The sequence below is a fragment of the Ciona robusta genome, chromosome 4 (genome assembly GCF_009617815.1).
Source record: "Ciona robusta chromosome 4, ASM961781v2".
Taxonomy (NCBI): Eukaryota; Metazoa; Chordata; class Ascidiacea; order Phlebobranchia; family Cionidae; genus Ciona; species Ciona robusta.
The window spans coordinates 363628-383538 of record NC_143238.1 but is presented as its reverse complement, the minus strand read 5'-3'; the positions used below and the strand labels follow the sequence as shown (position 1 = coordinate 383538).

At 33.9% G+C, this 19911-nt stretch overlaps 1 protein-coding gene across 2 annotated transcripts in view; it reads right to left on the bottom strand.

Annotated features, from left to right (window-relative positions):
• The window catches only part of LOC149736251 (MAM and LDL-receptor class A domain-containing protein 2-like), a 102215-nt gene that overhangs the window by 9483 nt on the left and 72821 nt on the right, over positions 1 to 19911 (bottom strand). For both annotated transcript variants that reach the window (XM_089876945.1, XM_089876946.1), the window contains exons 150-194: positions 19560 to 19757; positions 19399 to 19504; positions 19097 to 19302; positions 18704 to 18857; positions 18120 to 18313; positions 17696 to 17847; positions 17552 to 17644; positions 17359 to 17497; positions 16868 to 17029; positions 16689 to 16813; positions 15856 to 16093; positions 15513 to 15631; positions 15128 to 15323; positions 14057 to 14243; positions 13639 to 13742; positions 13150 to 13319; positions 12752 to 12902; positions 12334 to 12495; positions 11937 to 12134; positions 11533 to 11765; positions 10947 to 11151; positions 10499 to 10669; positions 9978 to 10159; positions 9592 to 9709; positions 9196 to 9370; positions 8735 to 8906; positions 8140 to 8256; positions 7982 to 8080; positions 7547 to 7720; positions 7129 to 7318; positions 6855 to 6957; positions 5541 to 5694; positions 5156 to 5280; positions 4760 to 4917; positions 4163 to 4328; positions 3815 to 3971; positions 3423 to 3495; positions 3180 to 3365; positions 2882 to 3008; positions 2467 to 2602; positions 2033 to 2194; positions 1351 to 1558; positions 912 to 1019; positions 513 to 640; positions 36 to 206 (exon numbers count right to left, since the gene is read on the bottom strand). In XM_089876945.1, the coding sequence (XP_089733071.1) occupies positions 36 to 206; positions 513 to 640; positions 912 to 1019; positions 1351 to 1558; positions 2033 to 2194; positions 2467 to 2602; positions 2882 to 3008; positions 3180 to 3365; positions 3423 to 3495; positions 3815 to 3971; positions 4163 to 4328; positions 4760 to 4917; positions 5156 to 5280; positions 5541 to 5694; positions 6855 to 6957; positions 7129 to 7318; positions 7547 to 7720; positions 7982 to 8080; positions 8140 to 8256; positions 8735 to 8906; positions 9196 to 9370; positions 9592 to 9709; positions 9978 to 10159; positions 10499 to 10669; positions 10947 to 11151; positions 11533 to 11765; positions 11937 to 12134; positions 12334 to 12495; positions 12752 to 12902; positions 13150 to 13319; positions 13639 to 13742; positions 14057 to 14243; positions 15128 to 15323; positions 15513 to 15631; positions 15856 to 16093; positions 16689 to 16813; positions 16868 to 17029; positions 17359 to 17497; positions 17552 to 17644; positions 17696 to 17847; positions 18120 to 18313; positions 18704 to 18857; positions 19097 to 19302; positions 19399 to 19504; positions 19560 to 19757 (7052 nt within the window). The remainder of the gene's footprint in view (positions 1 to 35; positions 207 to 512; positions 641 to 911; positions 1020 to 1350; positions 1559 to 2032; positions 2195 to 2466; positions 2603 to 2881; positions 3009 to 3179; positions 3366 to 3422; positions 3496 to 3814; positions 3972 to 4162; positions 4329 to 4759; positions 4918 to 5155; positions 5281 to 5540; positions 5695 to 6854; positions 6958 to 7128; positions 7319 to 7546; positions 7721 to 7981; positions 8081 to 8139; positions 8257 to 8734; positions 8907 to 9195; positions 9371 to 9591; positions 9710 to 9977; positions 10160 to 10498; positions 10670 to 10946; positions 11152 to 11532; positions 11766 to 11936; positions 12135 to 12333; positions 12496 to 12751; positions 12903 to 13149; positions 13320 to 13638; positions 13743 to 14056; positions 14244 to 15127; positions 15324 to 15512; positions 15632 to 15855; positions 16094 to 16688; positions 16814 to 16867; positions 17030 to 17358; positions 17498 to 17551; positions 17645 to 17695; positions 17848 to 18119; positions 18314 to 18703; positions 18858 to 19096; positions 19303 to 19398; positions 19505 to 19559; positions 19758 to 19911) is intronic.

Below are 19911 nucleotides of genomic sequence, written 5' to 3'. Positions count from 1 at the left end.
GAGTTTGAAAGTTACAAGTGTGTCTACTAACTTACCACAAACGGGTCATCCACAATCAGTGGTATAACAGCACGCTGCCACAACATGTTGTCAGTTGGTTCCCCAATAAAGTCTTTCAAATGATTAAACCCACCGTTAGTATTTATTCGAGTATATACAGAAAGTCTGTAGACGTCTGGACCATTCATGTAAAACCAGAATCGAAGCTAAAAAAGTAAATTTCATAAAAATAATAAGAAATACGAATTCTGAACCGGCAATATTAAAACCCAAACCGATAGCATTTTTAGATTTAGAGCAAACCTGCATCATATTAATCTATTACGGACACAACAATCTTTGTAAATCCATATTCTATAAGTTAACGCCAAAACTCTTTCATAAATATCATAATGTTTCCTGGCCCTTCAGTGTTCCCCAACTGAAACCTCCTAAACCCCAACCTACAACCCATAAATTTGACAACTTCCGATTGTTTGCAATTGTAAGGAAACAATATAAATCCACATTACCTCACAGTTTGTTCTACTTTGCATTGGAGAACTATTCAACCATGCTCTATCACCAGCCGTTTGTGATGCTGATGACATGACAACGTAATTTCCAAACTTGTTCGAAAGTGTGTGATCTCTTAAAGGTCCTAACAACATGATTAAATCAATTATTTAAAGTCACTTTTTGTCCTCTTTTTGGTTGGTTTATTATTTGATATTATTTTAATTTCACAACCCTGTAATGGTCACTGAGTTGAAGCAATTGTGTCTTGTCCTAGGACATGCATGCCCACAGTGTTAAGCCTGGAATCTAGTAGCCTAGGGTTAAGAAGAAAGCACACTAAACACTTTGGTATGGTCCTGCCATACATACACATACATTCAGCAAATCATTTAAACTTAATAAATTATTCAAACCTGTTGTAGTTTCTGAATATTTAGATTGTAATGTCCAGTCAAACTCATCAATATTATCTTGGCTCCAACCATTTAATCCAGTTTCAAATGTAGTAATGAAAGTGGTTTCTATAAATATATGGTTACACTTATATTTTATTAAATAAATCTAAAATGTAACATATTTATTTCTAAGTTATAACACACAGTGTTCTGTTTCTACAAAAATATCTTCAATAATTTTTTTCTGTATTATACTAATTTCTCTAAAATGTGAGGTACTGTTGGTTGGCTCCACAACCACTCGTTTTTTTTACTTTCTTTAACAGTTTTTGTTCGAGTGTGTTTTAAGGAACATACTTTTACAATATTTTCTTGTGTTTTAATTATTAGGTTTTTTTTTAAGTTAGAAAATGTGGCAAATAAAAGTAGAACACAAGGAGTAAAAAAGGCAACTTACGACAGCCTGATTCATCAGAGTAATCTCCACAATCATCCACACCGTCGCATATATTATCATGTTGGTCTACACACACATGTGTGGTGGTACATTGAAACTGATTAGCAGGGTTACATGATGATGGTAGTGGTGTGTTGCATCCAATGAAATTCACATCATCAATGGCAGTAATCCCATCATATCCTTCATCTACTTTTGTTATAGATATCTAAAACAGATCACAATTTACTTTTAATAACAGTAATAGGGAATATATTAATATCAATCTAGGTACAAAATATTCTTCAACAACTTGTTTATTTAACCAAACATATAAATCACCACACTTAGTTTCAACTATTTCAATAAAGAGATTACCATCAGCAGTGGTAAGAAACCCAAACACTGGGGTGAGAGGTTATAAAACTACAAGTGATGTATACATGATGTTGCTTTCAGGCATGTTAGATGTCTAACAGAGCTTTTCACAAGACTCATGTAGTTAAATATATTGCCGTGTTTAACCAAAACCGGGTTATCTGTCAATGCAACTTTAAAGCATAGATTAAATAAAATAACCATAAGATTCGTGTTTATATTTAAATATAGTTCATGTTTTATATATTTTTTCACTAGATATGAGGTTGATTGATTTGTTTACTGCAAATACTTTTATAATTAAATATAATAATACAATATTTACCTGGAATGTGTATACTTGTTTACCAATATCCAGTGCTAATGCTTTCCAGTTTGAATCCCCATTATTTGTTATTGAAGCCATCAATGAAAATTCATTGTTTGTTGTTAAAACTACATCCATTTGACCGGGTGAGATTCCAGTTTGGTAATAATACAGGACAATCTGAACATATATAACAAAACAACATAAACTAGATGGTTATTTTATTTATATCAGCTATATCAAAATTTTTACTATCATGTTACACTTGGATTTTCTAAATTTGTTTATGACACACAAAAGTTTCTAAGACTTTTAATAGACACAATTTTATAAAGCTGTTTCATAAGTTAAAGTTTTGTGCCACACCTGAGCTTTATTCACAACACACAGTTTCATACATCGTGATTAAGTAAAAAATATTAAAGGGATTTAAAATTAACATCAATACCCACCTTACAGGTGCTGAAAGACTTTTTAAACATAGGTGAAACAAGTTCAGCAGTTTGTAAAGGTTGATAACCAAGTTTGGTAATGTAAGCAAAACTTCCTTGCTGGGACATTGTGGTATGGTCAGTTGTTGGTGCCATGCTGTTAAGAGAATGTGATTTGTGGGTGTTTCCTCACATAAAAAAGATATTCATAAATATAAACTCGATTTAATAAACAAACACAATCAAAAAAATAATTTTAACACTATTTGAACCTAAGGTAATTATGAAATATTAATTTGCTGAAATAAATGTTCTATATTTTCATAAAGCTTTAATGTATATGACAAAACGTTGGTACTGTTTAAAAGTTATAACAAGAAAGCTGCATTAAATAGTAAAAGAATCTTTTTACAGTAAACATTAAATTAGACATTACCCTATAATTGCACTTTGAGCATCAGATATCACCCAGTTGAAACTATCCAGTTGGCTTGCTATACTTTCACCCCATCCACATTTACTTCCATCTATAGAAGGTGTTCCCTCAAATGAGCATTGCGTTGCTGAAAATGATAAAACAAATGCATTATTTATCCGTATACCTATTACAAGTCCAAAATTATGGACCAATTAGATACATTCGTGACTAGTTGATTGGAGCAGTTTTGGTTATAAATAATTGTACAAGGCAGGTTAGTTTAAACATTATGTACAATAACGATATACAAACTTACGGCAATTTTCTTCATCTTTGTTATTTGGGCAATCCATATTGAAGTCACATTCTTTATCTGGATCCACACATACAAATCCTGATTCATCACAGAAAAAGCTGTTACCATCACACACATATGGTGGCATAATGGTTGTGGTTTGACCACCAGGTATTACAGGGCCTTCATTTGGTGATTTAATGCAACCTTTGATAGAATGGGGTTATTGCATTTTGAGATTGATTAGTTAATTATAAGTCATACCTTCACTAAATGAGATATCATCAACTGCAATCACACCAGGACTGATAGATTGGACCAAACCTTCTAGTACAACCTAATAAATAACAAATATTTAATCATATTACATTATTATCGTTTGTTATTATTCTAATGCAGAAAATCATTTCAAAGTTGTAACACAGATGTTCTGTTTGTTAAAGCAGCTAGTGTCTGTGGTTGGCAGTTAGACTTTTGTACTGTCTATCTACAACCAATAAGGTGGCCACTGGGTTGGAGGAAAACTGATAGGAGTCTTGCCTAAAGACCCACATGCATACAACATCAAAATTAGAACCTGATATTTTCCGGTAACAATTCATGTCGTTGAAACACTGCCTATTTACTTTATTATATTTCATTATCAGTAAACTGACCTGGAAAGCTGAATTAGCTGGAGTAAGTAAAATGCTTCTCCGTGTCCACTGCGCACTGACATCTGGTGCCAATGTTAGTTTTACTGACTCTCCAGTTGTTGTGACAACAATCACCTTTAATGATTGTGCTCCTGGTCCCTCAATAAATGAATAGAATCTGTAGATGTTAAGTGGTTAGTATAAGAAGCTATTCAGGTTTGGAAAAACATTTAGTGAGACAAAACTTTAGGCGAAGTCTAAATAGTATTTAATCACAAGCCAACTCATAATTTGTATATCGCAAACAGATCCAGAAACTTTATAAAACCTTATAACCCCAGAATTAAAATTACCAAGTTTTACTTTTACCTTATGTAACACTGAGATGAAGTAGATGAATATACAAAACTTTGAAGTTGGGCACTTCCACTCATACTAGATGAATCAACATAAAGATATTTCCCATTTTCTAAATTGCTTGTGTGATCGAATGCAGGATTGTTACTTGGAGATTTCCCAACCAACCATTCGTTTCCTATAATACAAAGTTGAAATTACGTTATGGTATAGGATGGGGGTGTTCCATTGAACACAACGTATGATAGCTTCTTACACCTAAGGATTACCTATGAGTATTGAGTATTTCGAAAAACAAAAATAATTTTTTTTTTATTTTATCTTATTTTTATATATTTACAAAGAAAAAGCATAACTCATTCCAAATTCGAAATAAAATTTGTTAGTCTTTTAGAAAATGGGAACGGTCAAAGTTGATGATACTTTATCCTATGGGAAATCACAAGCCACTTAAAGATTTTGTTCAAGGACACACACATTAAGTAGGGTGGCAGCATTAAACTTCTGACCCCTTGTTGTCTATTTCAGAAACTCTATCACTAGTTACAAGAGGCTGTAGTAAATAATGTGCTACAGTGCAAATAATATTTAAAACAAAATTTGGGTCACCTGAACCATCACTTGGTTTTTTCCACTCACAATAATCACGTTCAAAATTACAGCGTGAATAGCTTGCACATTCAAAAGCATTTTCATCAGTTGCATCACAACAATCATAGTTAAAGTCACACCAGTAATCAGCATCTATGCAATGGCCACTCATACATCTGGTAAAAAGATTGAATAAATGAAAGAGATGCTTTTTCAAGGAAACTTTAGATATAACACAGATTTACTATTTTAATCCAATGCGATTGCTGACCAGTTATTAAGTATATAACTTTGTAATTTATTCCCGTTTGGCCACCTCTTTAGTGATCCCTTGGTCGGAGCAATTAACATTAAAGATACACACAATCATAGCAAACTATATAAAACGGCTTCATGAAAATCGATAAAACTTACTGTTTTTGGTTAGCGGAACATGTTGAGCCAGGTGTTGCATCTGGGTATTCACATGAGAGGAACGATACATCATCTAATGCGATAGATCCAAGACTTGCCGATATTACTTCAACTTCAAATGAAATCTAAAAAAATACAAAAAGTGATAAATCTACCCTATTAAAATAGAATAGGAGTTCCTAAAATTTGTTGCAGTCCTCTTAATAGGTTTGGAGAATTCGACCAAGAATTCGACCAACGACCAAAATTTTATTTCAGAACTTAACACAATAAGTGAGAAAGCTTTTTAAATTCAATGTTTTTATAGTGAAAGTATTACATTACATATAAGCCCAGTCACGACATACAGTTTAAGAAACACTAAACTAAGGGCTCTCATAATTACTTGGAAGTCTTTTAAACAAGTTGGTAATTTAACAATGTGTTTGATCCACTGACTGCCCTGGTCACCATTCTGTTGCCAATATTCTTTTGAATCTGTATCCGTTACTGTCTTAATTCGAAGTGTAGCAAAGTCTCCATACATGTATAACCAGAACCTGAAAATATTATTCATTTTTTAAACTCACATGAAAATACAACTTAGAAGTTATGACATGAGTGACTTTTATCCTAAATTTATCCTTAAACATTTAAAATGCACAAGCCAAAAATGGTGGAGTCAGGCCTGATGTCCGCCAGTCACAAGTTAACATGCCTATGGGACTAATATCATTCTATAACCATACCCTGGATCAGGCGTGCCCAACCTTTTTTGACCCAAGATCTACTTTTCAACTAACCAACTGCACGCGGTCTACCAGCTAGCAATAAGGTATGCCGAAATATCTCTTGTATGCGTTTATCCCCTGTATAAGCAACTGCAGCGGTTCAATGAGTCATGCTCATGGTTTTAACTTATCAGTAACAAAACTACTTTAATTACTACACAAATTTCAATGACTTCGTTACCAAAACTAACTGAAATGTTTTTAATATGCAACAAATGAAAAACGTCACTCATACAATTGTTGCGTCACATGTCATCTTTAGCGGAGCTTAGTTGTGTTTTTGCAGGAAAATCCCTCTCATAGCCCCGTGTACCGTTCTAAAGTGCTGCTCCTGATTTGCTTTTTTGGGCCTACGCTACCGTTGCATATTAAACAAACAGGCTTTGAATACGAATAAACAGAAAAAAATAATCTTCCTCCCATTTAGCGTTAAAATGATAGGTCTTGGCTCGTTATCTCTCTGCCATGCTACTAACGTTTCTTGCGATCGCTTGTCAAAAGTCGGAAAGGATCAAAATTTTGGGGAATTTAGTCAAAAATACTTAGTTTGAAGCACAGAGAGTTACTAGTGTACAAATCATGCAGACCAGGTTAAGGAAATTATTGTAAAATAATCCCTATTGTTTTGATTCTTACGTTATAGTATTCGTCATCTTGGATTTTTTGCCTGTTGCCGTACAGGTACGTAACTCCCTCTTAACACAGTGTGTATTTTTTGTACAAGATATTGATAAAATTAATGATTTGGTAATTAATTAAACGCCACAGCAGATTTTTTTATTTTTTTTTATTACACCTGTCGCGGTCGACCTGAGATAGGTCCGCGGACTACCGGTAGACCGGGTCGTTGGGTTGGGCACGCCTGCCCCGGATGAATGTTTTGCAATGCTGGATAAACAATTTAACAATGTTATCACAGAACAACTTACTGAATTGAACAAGTGAGACCAGCTTGTGAAAATGTTGGACTTAGCAAGCTCACTTTACTGTTGACTGACACTTGATTTGTAGATTTCAAAATAACAAAGTTGCCTGTCAATAAATTATGAATTAAATAGGATCTTTAAAACATATTCTCAGATTATTTGGTTTAATTAGAAAAAACATTTCCAACACTTCGGATTTAACGAGGTAAAAGGACTACGTTGGTCAAAAGTAACAAACCTTTTCATTCTTCTTAATTAAAATTTCAGGAAAATATACCTTGATTTGTACCAGACGTATGGTCAGTAGCCGGTCCCCCAGTACCTACAGGACTACTACTGATAGCCTGCTGATGTGTCCAATGTATGGAGTTCTTAGGATCATTTGACCATTGGCATAAACCACCAGCAGATTCAAAATCACAAGTAGAAGGGCAAGTCAGTTCATCTGAGCTATCTGGACATTCAGTCTGTAAAACAAACCATTATTATTGAATATTTCAAAATCTTTGCCAAGAGTCTTGTTAATTATGAAGTGATATTTAAGTTGTTGCAAACATGCAACAGATAATTCTAAAATGCTTTTTTTTTAAAAGAGTTTTATTCCCAGACTTCTCCACTAAGGTAAAATTATGACGTCATAATGTTGATAGGATAAGGCCTAAATTTTGTAAATTAACTCTGCAGCAAATTCAAACCTGGAAGTTGCAAAATTTATCAGCTGCAAGACAATATCCATTGTCACATGGTAGGTTGTTAGCAGGGCAGGGAAGGATGGCATTTGGATCAACTTTGCAGCTTGGTGAAAGACTTACATCATCGATTGAAATAGTTCCTTGATCAGCAACACCACGAATAACCCCAATAACAACCTGAATAAAGCTATGTGCAATCAACCATGGTTTCATCATTGTAACATATAAGGGGCTCAGTGTGTTCAAAATATGTGGTCATGCTCATTTATGAGTTACCAAGTGTACCTTTGTAGTATTTTTGACAATGTGGAAAACCCATTAGTGACCATTTGGTTGAAGCAATGGCAGCAGTATAGGGAATTGAAACTGGTATGGCACAGTTATAAACTGTTCCTTTTTAACTACTTCTGTGTTACAGTCGTATTATAAACAACATACCTGGAAATATTCTTTTGAACTCAGGGGTACAGATTGTTTATGCCATAGTTGATCATTGTTTATGGTAACGATACTGCTAACCAAGGAATAACCACTTGACTGTCAAAATAAAACCATTATGAGCGATTTGTTTCACATTCAATTGAAATATGATTTACCGTAGTTCGAATCCCAATGTCTATTCTTCCTGAATCAAGACCATATATGTTGGAGAAGAATCGAATTTGACAAGCTGTACCATCAACAGGGTATACTACTGGACCATTGAGATATGACTGCAAAAAAACACATCTGTCTAGCAAGAACAATATTTTTATATCTGTGTTACACAAAAGAGATTCTTAACTTATTGCAATTTACAGATTACTTCTTATAAAGATACTCAACTCTATGCAAAATTTTACATTGTACAAGTTAAAAAAACTATAGTTTAACTTCAAATCATTGTTTCTGCGCTCCTACATAATTGGGACATCGTTTATTTGTACTATGCTAAAACGTCCTGTATTTGTCTTTTATTTATTTTAGGCTTCCAAAATATGTGTAAAACTCAGTTTAAAAATATATAATTTGCTTATTATTTTGCTCAACAAAATCATTAACAAGTCCTGACATAAGAATTGATTTTATATGGTTGCATAGCACTGGGTGTATGGATAATAGAAGCTTTGGCCTACGGGCACTATGGCTACACCCCCAGGTTAGGATGCTGCGATGTAACACCTTACTCATATAGCATAGAACATAACATACTTGTTGATTATTATTTGCAGATGTTGCTTTAACATACAAGTATGAACCACCAGCATTATTGTTATGGTCTGTTGTTGGTGAACTTGAATCGTATGATATCCCTCTTGTTAATGTCAATGTACTCGATGGATCAGTTTCCCACAAGCAAAAGTCAGTGTTGAAGTCACAAGCTCTATATATATAAACAGTTAGGATAACAGTAAGTACCTTTCTTTAAAAAATCAGGTATAATATAGGTGGTATGACTTATGTAAGTTGAGTGAATAACTACCATCTTTATTACCAGTTGAGTATATCAATGTGTAGACTTAAAATAAATCATTTAATAACAAAATGTTTTCTAATCATAATTCATAATCCATTGTTTTTGGAATATTTTAATGAGTAATGGTTAAAAAAAGGCCTAATTAACTTACTTATATTAATGTTTCAACAAGAAAAAAATTAATAGGATAACTCACTGGTAGCTTGGACATCCTTGTTCATCACTATTATCACCACATTCATCAACAAAATTACATCGATTTTCTATTGGAATACAAGAGCCAGCGGTGCAGGCAAACTGACCAAAGTCACACTGGTTGGATGAGGATTGTTGGCAATCAATGAATGAAATATCATCCAGGGCAACACTTGCTGTGAATTTAAATGTTGTTAATAACATCAGTGTTGCACGGTATTTAAATAATCATACACTCAGTGCTGTTTCTAAATTTTTGTCATCATTTGTTTTTAATTAAAAAAAAACAAATTTGCATTTACATTTTCCGATTGGTGAGTTGAAAGGCATGTCTAAGAAAGGACCGAAAATATTTTATTTATTTTTTCAATAAAATTACATGAATAAAAATTCAAACCTCCGTTTGAGCCATGGTAAACTTCAAATACAAAGTAGTGACCATGATTTTGTGCGCCAACCACCATGTTTTGGTTGTTCCATCGATTTCCACCATTTATTGCAGAACTCCAAACAATCTGAAGAACAATCATTGTTGTCTGTTTAATACTTATCTTATCTACTGTGTGTTTAGAAGTTACTTAGAGTTATATCACATATGACTATGAGTTTAATATTGTGCTCACATGTGGTGTTTTAATACACCTCGTGTCCACTTACGTTTTTGAAGTACGCAACTTTATAAATGGGTGTTTTATATTTTTAGATATTTTTTATTTGGCTGATAATTTGGGAACGCTTTTATTGTTTTATGTTTTAGAGGACAATAATAGGTAGTTAACTCACCTGACTTCCATCCTCATTGTTTAACAACAAAGCGATCTTTGCATCAAATGAATCCGTTGGTGAATACATGTAATACCAGAAGTTGATGGCACAGGTGGTTGATGTTTGTGGAAGTAGAGGGCTGATCAAGTGTGCATAGTTCATGTAGTCACCAGCTGCTGGGTCAACATATGCAAACCAACCTGGAAAATTATAATAAAATATCATTAGAGGGTAATATTGTGGATCAAACTTCTCAAAATGGGTTAAAAAAGTAGGTCACTATTAAGTTGGGTTGCCGACACTAGTTCAGAAAAGCATTTTTGTTCCAATAAGGACCACTAGGATGGAGCAAATATAGTTAAACTTTCACTCAAGGACAACACTTGCCAAAATACAAGCAGTATTGAGTTTCAAACAGAGTAGCCTCTGGTTTGAATTACTGAAACTCTTTTGTCAGTTACCAAAGCTTAGTTATTAAATGAGGCCTTTTATGTCACTACAAAGTAGGTTAAGAGGCATTGAAGATGTTCCATAAATACCTGAACCAGAAATTTGTGTGTGGTCTGAAGAAGGATAAATAACTGAGCCCGATGACACACGATCCCATTGATATAATCCAGAGCTCACATCATCCCAACCACACATGTCAGTTTCAAATGTACAATCACCACAATATAACTCGTCCAAGCCAGTGCTGCAATCCGTTACTCCTGTAAAAAGAAAACATTTTATGGCATGATAACAATTATGATTGTGCTGTTAATTTATTCTCTTCATTAGTACTTATTAATATTTCATATGTTGTTGGGTATTATATTTAAGGAGAAAAGACTAACACAGCCACAAACATATCTTATCATATGTGTGATGATTTATTAGTGACTACTGGGTTGGAGCAAAATTTTCTTGCCTAAGGACACACACACACAATGGTTAAAGTATCAAACCTGGAAAAGATGCCACAAATATTATATCAACAATACTAACCATTACAGTACTTTTCAATATGCATACATGTTCCATCACCACAGTGAAACTCAAGGTCACCAGGACAAGGTGATTCAGTTGTAGTTGCAACAGTTGTACCAGGTGGTAATACGCTACCATCCACTTCACATGAATTTGAGAAACTGATATCATCAATTGCAATGTCACCTAGTGCACTGTTTGGGGACATTGCTTCAATCAAAACCTATAAAATGTAAACAAAGTTCAAAACAATGAAAATTTTTCAGTTTATGATAAATTTATTTTCTAACATAAGATTGTCGTAAAATGTAAGTATGTATTAAGTAGAAAGAATTATTTTTCTTTGCACCAGTACACGAAAGTTATATTTACCTGATATAGCACACTTTAAAAATTAAACGAAAAATTATGTTTTTGCAGTGTTGCCATTTTTTTGATGCAAAACTTCACTGTTCTAAGAAAAAAAGAAAAAAAAAACACGATTGGTCCATAAATTTTAATAATTTTAGGCAAGAAAAAACAAAATTGTGGGGCAAAAAGTGTAAATCAATAATATTTATTATTGGCAAATATTGGTACTAAATAACTTAGCTAAAATTATTACCTGGAATGGTATATTCGCAATTGGTTTAAGTTTCACTTCAGTTCGTTCCCACGCATCTCCTTGTGTACCATGCTGTTTCCACTGTTGTTCTAATGGTCCTCCTATTTGAGTTCTGGTAAAAACCGTCAAACTTCGGACATTTTCTCCATACATATGGTAATGTAAACGTAGTGAGCAATCATCAGCATTGACACGTGATATCATGGTAGGACTCAAAATACGAGCTGTCTCCCCTATGTAACAAATATAATAACATTATAACAAATGATGTTATGAATAAATAAATAGATAATTAAATGTAACTTATTTATCCTGGCGTGGCACCATACTGACAGGGTAATTTTGTATTTAGATTCACCCCAGAAAAAATATGTATACTTTTTAGGAAATCATTCAACACTGACCTGAAATTTGGGTTGAAGAATCTATAAATAGAAACTTTCCATCCCGAGTGCTTGTTGTATGATCAACACAAGGTCCAGTATCTGCTCTGCATCGGAAACCACTAGAAACTGTCCAATCAAACACGTCGTCATTATCTTGAGTCCAATCACAAATTCCACCATTTTCAAAGTTGCACCTTGCAGGGTAAGCAGTGCAGTCTAAGAAAAGATGATAAACAATTTGTGTGATGGTAATGTTTAATATCATATATACACAGTGTATACAAAAACAGTTTAACATTTATTTTAAGCAGACAACCCCTGTAATATCCTAATTACTAAGAACTGGTTTTTCACAATTGCAAATTTAAATTGTCAGCTTTAAACTATATTAATACAAAACTGCGGAACAACTCACCAGCTTCATCCGACATATCCCCACAATCATCAGTGTAATCACAGATGCGAGTAACATCAACACATGCCCCTCTATCACACTGAAATTCTTGGGCAAGACAGCTAGACTGTGGAACAGGCAGGCCACAATTTTGAAATGCTATATCATCTATTGCAATATCACCTGAAATGCAATATGAAGTAAGTTTTTTAGAAGTTGTGCTGATAAAAACATAAATTAATTGTCTTCAAAACTGATCTGCTGGCATTACATTTTTTTTGTAAAATGTATTTTTTAAAACCTGAAAAGCTGTTGCTGTATGGCAAACAAAATGTTGCTTTAAATAAAATCTGCATTACATTTTGTTAAGCCAGATGTTTTAGGTAAATATATTGTGTCAAAAAGCAACAGACAGCAGCAAAGTATCTCTATGTTTTACCTAAAACATCAAAACTCCTCGTAGCAGTTACATCAATTTGGAAAGGTGTGTTTGTTCTTCCTAGCTTAACAATAGCTTGGTACCATGCATTTGCTTGATTGCCTACAAGCGACCACATTATATTGTCCTGACCATTTATCTTTTTGTTCACCTAAATTAGGATATATAAACAATTATACAAAGTATCTAGCAAATATGAATACGTTAAAGTAAGAGTCCTAATAAATGAATAACAGTTTTTATCATTGCATTGTGGGGAAAATAATGTATAACACTGGTGTCTTGCTTATGAGCAGGTTGTCTGTGGTTGTTTTTATCTGTTTACATGATATACCTACCTCATTTTATGGTATGTTAAAGAAATAAACGAAACATTGAAAGTAGCTAGATATGCCGACCTGCAAAGTTCCAATATGATCACCATACATGTGGTAATATATGGTCATCTCACACTGAGGTCCACTTTGAGGAATCACTTTACTAACTAAGTGAGCTTGGCTACCACTTACTCCACTATCAGCATCAACATACATGTAACGACCATTTCCTGTGTGGTCACCACTAGGACCTGTACAATACAAGTGCAAGAAATTTTAACCCAACATTTACATGTAACCTGTATGTGATTGTTTTTTGTATGTTAATTTTTTTAAGTTTTTATGTATGGCTGACAATTTATTTTAGACAATCCATTAATGACTGCCGGGTTGGACCAATTGCCGCTAAGTGTCTTGCCCAAGAACACATACGCCCACAATGGTAGCAGCGACGAGCATTGAACACATTACCTTTAGGTTAGTGGTATACAGCATTAACCAACTGTGCCATGGGCCAAACAAACAGGTGACAAAATGTTAGCAACATGCAGATCAACCACATTTATTTACCTGTATTAGCATCAGGTGTGCTTCCACTACCTTGTGACCAACGAAATGATCCACTGCTCGCTTCCATCCATCCACACAAGTCTAGATCAAAAGTACAGTCATACCTACATAACACAATGGTTCTATAACTATATTGACCAAACCAATAAACAGTATCAGAGTTCAGGAATAATTTTTTATTAATTGATTATTCAAAGAATAGATAATCTAAGCTAATTGCAGTTTTAGGTTAATAATATACTAAAAATATAAAAAAGTCTACAGCTCAAGACCTCTTAATTATTGCTGACAAAACAAGGGGGTTGAAAGCGGTTAGGGGGTAAAGGCAGCAAGCGTAAGGTTCATTTTTTTGTTGGTTACAGGTTAGCTGTTACAACTTATTAGTTTGGATTTAAAGGTTGAATTGGCCACAACATACTCGCAGTTTGTTTCATCAATTCCATCAACAGGACAATCAATGTTAAAGTCACAAACAGATGCTGCTGGTATGCATACTGAAGTGGATGGGTTAGATGGATCACAATAGTATGCACAGTCAGGTGGTGCTGTTGGTACATAAGGACACACACCAAGCATCAGGTTAATATCATCAATTGCAATGTCAGCTGAAACAAATTTTAATAATAAAACGGCTGCAGCACGGCCTACTCCAAATACTTAAAACTCATATTCTACTTTTGAAATAAGAAGGCCTATTGAATGCAACAACACCACTGTTATTCATTGTTTGGATGTCAACGTATCAGCATAGTACAGTTTAGTTTGAATTTATGCAAGTTGCAATGAAACCATTAGGCTTATTTGGTAATAAAGTGTAAACTTTGCCTGTAAGAAAACTCACAAATAGTTTTAGATTAGAACAGAATAGAAAATCAGGTATTACTGAAATTTGAACCCAATTGCAGAAATTTACGAGACTGTAACGCTAAACATTATGCCCCTGAAACATTGAGTATTCTTGTCAGAACTAGAGCATATAAAGTTAGTAAACCAGATAATTTTAATAATCGTCACTTGGTCAGTTATCATTTGTGTCAATGTTTAGATGTTTGGTTTTTAATTTGAACCACCTGCAAGTCTAAACTTACATTGTATAGTTGTTTGCAGATCTATTATACATGTCATTTAAACGAGTATTATATTATATACATTTACCTACAGTTTATAATGATCTACAAGTCAGATCAATATGTTTTTTACATTACTACTTCAAATTTTAAGGACAGTAAATAACAATGGTGTCTGTTACTACAATTTGCTTCTTATTTTAATTGTAAAATGTGAATTATCAGCTGTATCTCCAGTAGGCCGTGGCTGCAATGCTAGGCAGCACTTGTTAAAACTTTGTGACACAAAATCCACAACCAAACTTTTTACTCAAAAAAGAATTCAATGTCGAAGCACATAAGCATGATAGGCTACATTTTGCTTTCCTTCTCTTTATTAGTTATTTATTGCTGCATTTGAACATACTAAAATGTTAAATTACCGTAAGCACTACTTCCAACATACGCTTGTATTCTTATAACAAACATATCATCTTGTGTGACGTTGTTTGGTAAATCCACCATAGCTTCAACCCACTGATCACCATATGTTGAATGGTCTTCCCATAATTCATAATTATAATCAGAATTCCAATACTGAATAACTTTTATTGATCCCATTCCTGTTGGTGTCTTAGCCTAAAGAATGTGTGGTTACGACATTTTAACATAAATGTTTTTAATGTTTCGATGAGTACAGTTTCTACAATACATATATTTGTTCTAGGTAGGAAATCAAATTTACATACAAGCATTATAAGAGAATTACCCATGTAATTGTTGCATACAATGTTGTATATAGTATTTATTTAAACAAGTAATTCCTACCCGCATGTGATAGAAAAACTGCAAGCATCTTGGTACTGAATTATCCAACCTGACAGAGAATAATCTTGCCATATCTCCTTCTACTTGTGGTGTGGATGCTTCCATAAGTAAATACACACCTGTACAACACAGTCTTCAATTATTGAACGTCATATATTTATCCTGCCTTGGTAAATTAACTAAAAGTTATAACAATGTATTTAATTGAATTCCATATGCACTAGCTTCATACACCTCATGCCTGCTTATGACTGCCAATTAGAAGAGCCTATTTCTTACACAGGGACACACTTACTCACAATGGTAGCATTGATAGATACACATATGGAGAATACCAACTTACCATATGGTGTTCCAAGTGTGTGGTCCACTGTTGGTCCTGTATCTGCTGTCATGCTTTCCCCAGCAGCTCTTAGCCAATCAAAGTCATCAGAATTTTCTGAATTTTGCCAAGTACACAAACCATCTTCAAATGTACATGATCCAAGTGGTGGACAAGCATTAGGTAGAAGTAGAATATCATCAATCGCAATATCGTGACCATCCCCTACTTCACTTCCAACAATACTTTCAAATATAATCTGTGACACAACATACACTTTGGTGAGAGCTGGTATTTACTGCACTAATGTATAAATGCATCACAATCACTTATTTATTTCACATGGCAGTCAATCTTAAATAGGTTATATTATGTGATATGTATAATGACTTTATAAAGCTCTGTAACGGTAACTTATTTATCAAATTTATTTCAATGAAAGTATAAAAGTTATAGATATTATTTTTATTAATGTTTTGACTGACAATAAGTGCCTTGGCACACCGAGACTTAAATCCAGTATGTTTTGTTTAATAGAAGAATACTCTAACTGTCCAGCGCCGTAGCACTAGAGGTAATTCAATCAAGGCTTGTCGTTGCTACAGAAATTGCTTCAACCCATCAGTCACTAATAGGTTGTCCAAATTATCAGCTACACATAAAAAACATGAAAAATACACAAAAAATACTCATCTACAAAGTAACATACTTAGTAACTTATAAGCCGGCACAATGTGTATGAACACCTATGTTATAACAACTGTCTTTTTCTGGCCACGCGGGGATAAATAAGTTACATTTATTTATTTATTGTGTATTAGTTGCAAACAATACAGAATATACAAAGTTTCAACCTGATATGAAGTTGTTGCTGTGATAGTAACTTGCATTGGTCTCCAATGGTTGTTCATATCTTCACTTATGGACCACAGCAGCATGGGCAAGCCATTTTCTTCCTTGTAAAACACACTCAGTGTTCCTAAAATTACATCAATAAACATTCCTATTTTTAATTATAACCTGCTAATATAACCTGTATTTGATCCATACACATGTGAATAAAATGTCAAACATTGGGCATTAGTTGGTGGGTAAGTCCTAGAAACAAGTCTAGAACGTTGACCAGTTGAAGCAGAAGTATCCATGTACATGTAATGACCATCAGCAGTTCCATACGTATGGTCGTATGCTATTCCTAAAGGATAATGTTGTGTAAGGTAAATGAATGGCACTTATATATCCGGCACAGTAGAGCAGCATTGGAAGCTGTCACAGGAGTGTCCTATTTGATACATTACCTGCCTGCTTACAAGTTACCATTTATTTAACTTTGCATGTTTTCAGCATGGTAGTTGAGTCAACCCAATAGTTACTGCAGAGTATCTTTCCCAATTACTTACATATAACTACGATTGTGGCGATATCAATCCAAGAACATAAAAACCTTTGGTTTTATTTTTTGTGTGTGAAAAGTAAGTATATGTTTACATAAACTATAAAGAGTATTGAGTAATAAATTGAAACCTTTTGTGTATCCATCTATTCTTCCACTCCCTCTAATCCATACAAAGTCTGCTGTATCATCATTTGTATACCCACATAACCCACCATCACCACCCTCAAAACCACAATCCAACGTAGGTGGGCAATTTCCATAATCAAACTGAAACATATAAACGTTAAAACATGTATCTATCAATAGAACTGTTGTACTTACTGTAACATCATCAATAGCAATATCTCCAGCCCATGCAGGACCTACAGTAGCTTCAATCACCATTTGGAGTGTTTGTTGTTTAGTAACATGTGCCTGTAACAATATGTTAATAATAATGTCACATTTTTATTGAATAAAACTGACTTGTCCATAGCTCCACTGTGGTCCACGCGTACCATGTCTTGTCCACAACAGCTCCTGGTTAGCACCACCTCCTGTCATCCAGTATACATTAAGGGACCCGATATCTCTACCATACATGAAGTACCAGAATTCAATACAGAGCCCATCAATACCTGGAAAGTAAGCACAAACATTTATACCTTCTGCTAGAACTTTTCTTGCTTCCCAACATGATATGTAAACCTAGAAGAGATTTTCATGCACAACAACTTAAAGTTGGCTTTATTTAAAGCAAAATTTAATTTTCTTGAGAAACTGGTGATTAGGAGCTAATTCACTGGCCAAAATTCCAGGTCCCATACCATATTACAGATAGACTTCAACCATTAGAATAAAAACAATATTTTTCACACAGCATCCACGTTATATGATTGTAAATACCTACCCGGAGTTATATCACTACTTATAAGTCTAGCATTAGCACCCTCATATTGACCAGTTGCATCAATATAAGCGTAATGTCCTGATGACGAGAGAGTTGTGTGATCCACATTAGGTCCAGTTGAAGTTGAATCAGTAGCCCCTGTTGTTCGTAGCCAGGTTACTGGATCATCTGGTGCTCGAATCCAGTAACAAAACCTATGTTAATATTAGTTTAAAAGTTTATACTTTTTAGTAAATCGCAATCAGGTTTCCGAGTGGGTGTTGTCAAAGGATCTTATTCATATAGAATAAAATATGGAAACTAAATGTGTGTTTTTGTGTTTTAGTTAATTGTATACCAAACAGTAAAAGCATTGAGATCAGTTTTTAAACTTTCCTATTAAACATTGCAGAGATCATGCGCTACTCTAGTAATAAATAATTCTTCTATCATAAACCTTAATTACTTTTCAATTAGGTTGTGTTAGGAGTAACATAAAGGTAATATTTCAATTATGGCCAATAGTTTAAAGTTTAGGTCAAATTTTAATCTCCAAAGTACCAAATGATCTACGATTGTGTGATAAAAACAAATATTGTAATTACCCATTCTCAAAGTCACAATCATTTTTAGTAGGAACATGATCAGGATGTGTCAACCAAGCTACAGTGGTTGTTGGTGGGCCAGGTGTGGGACAGCCATCCAAGTTGACAGTGATGTCATCTATTGCGATATGGCCAATGGTTGATGTAATTACAGCTGTTATAAAAAAAAGTATGAGATTTAATAATGCATGATATAAACAAATGGAAGTATCAAGTATTTATTCTTGCATGGCAAGGCAATTTTAGATGTTACAACACAGATATGGTATTTCATACATTGCATGCTGTTTGGTTGTACCATATGTGAATTTTTTTACCCTTATAAAAGATTTATATTATTTTATAAACAGATTCATATTATTCTAGAAAGCTGGGTATTTATAACTTCGTAACCTTCAAAAACAATCCAAAAGTTATTTGATGGGTATTGGTCAATCAATAGTTGCTGCTGGATCCAGATATTTCCTTGTGAGCCACTTATTGTCCATATTTTAACATTTTGCTGATTCTCAGCATTGTAGATGTAAATATTTAGTGTCCCAACTCCTGTATTCAATGGAATACCCGAGCCATAGATTTGATACCAGAATGTCAAGCATCTGTAATAGTTAGGTGTAAAAGGTTACTATTGTTTTCTTATTGTGTGGAAGGACTACTATATGAGTTGTAACAAGGTAATAACAACTTAAACAAACCTGTCACTTGCAGCATTAACTTCAAAAGTTTCCGACAGTAACATAGCTTTATCGTTGGTATTTCCCAAACTCATTTCCACAAACATTGAATAACCATCAGGAGTTTCTGATGAAAAATCACTAGTAGAAAATATAATTACAATTTTAAATATACCACAAACCAGTTGTGTGATCAAATTCAGGTCCAATTATTTCTGCAGAGTCAGCACTACGACCTCTTAACCAATCTAAATCATCCACAGCTGATCTTTCATTGACATAACCACAAGTTCCATGTTCAAAATCACAATGCCCAGGTAGCGGACAGTCGGTATCAAGCAGTATGACATCATCTATTGCTACAACACCTTTGGAGCCATCTGTTAAAAGTTAATTATATTGTTCTTATCCTGTAACCTTCTTAAAATGCATCATCTAGTTATCCTTGTGTTATATAAATAGTTTTTGTTTTATTTGTAAAATTTAATTTGACCAACCAAATAGTGCAGAGAGGCAAATATCGCTAAATAGCCC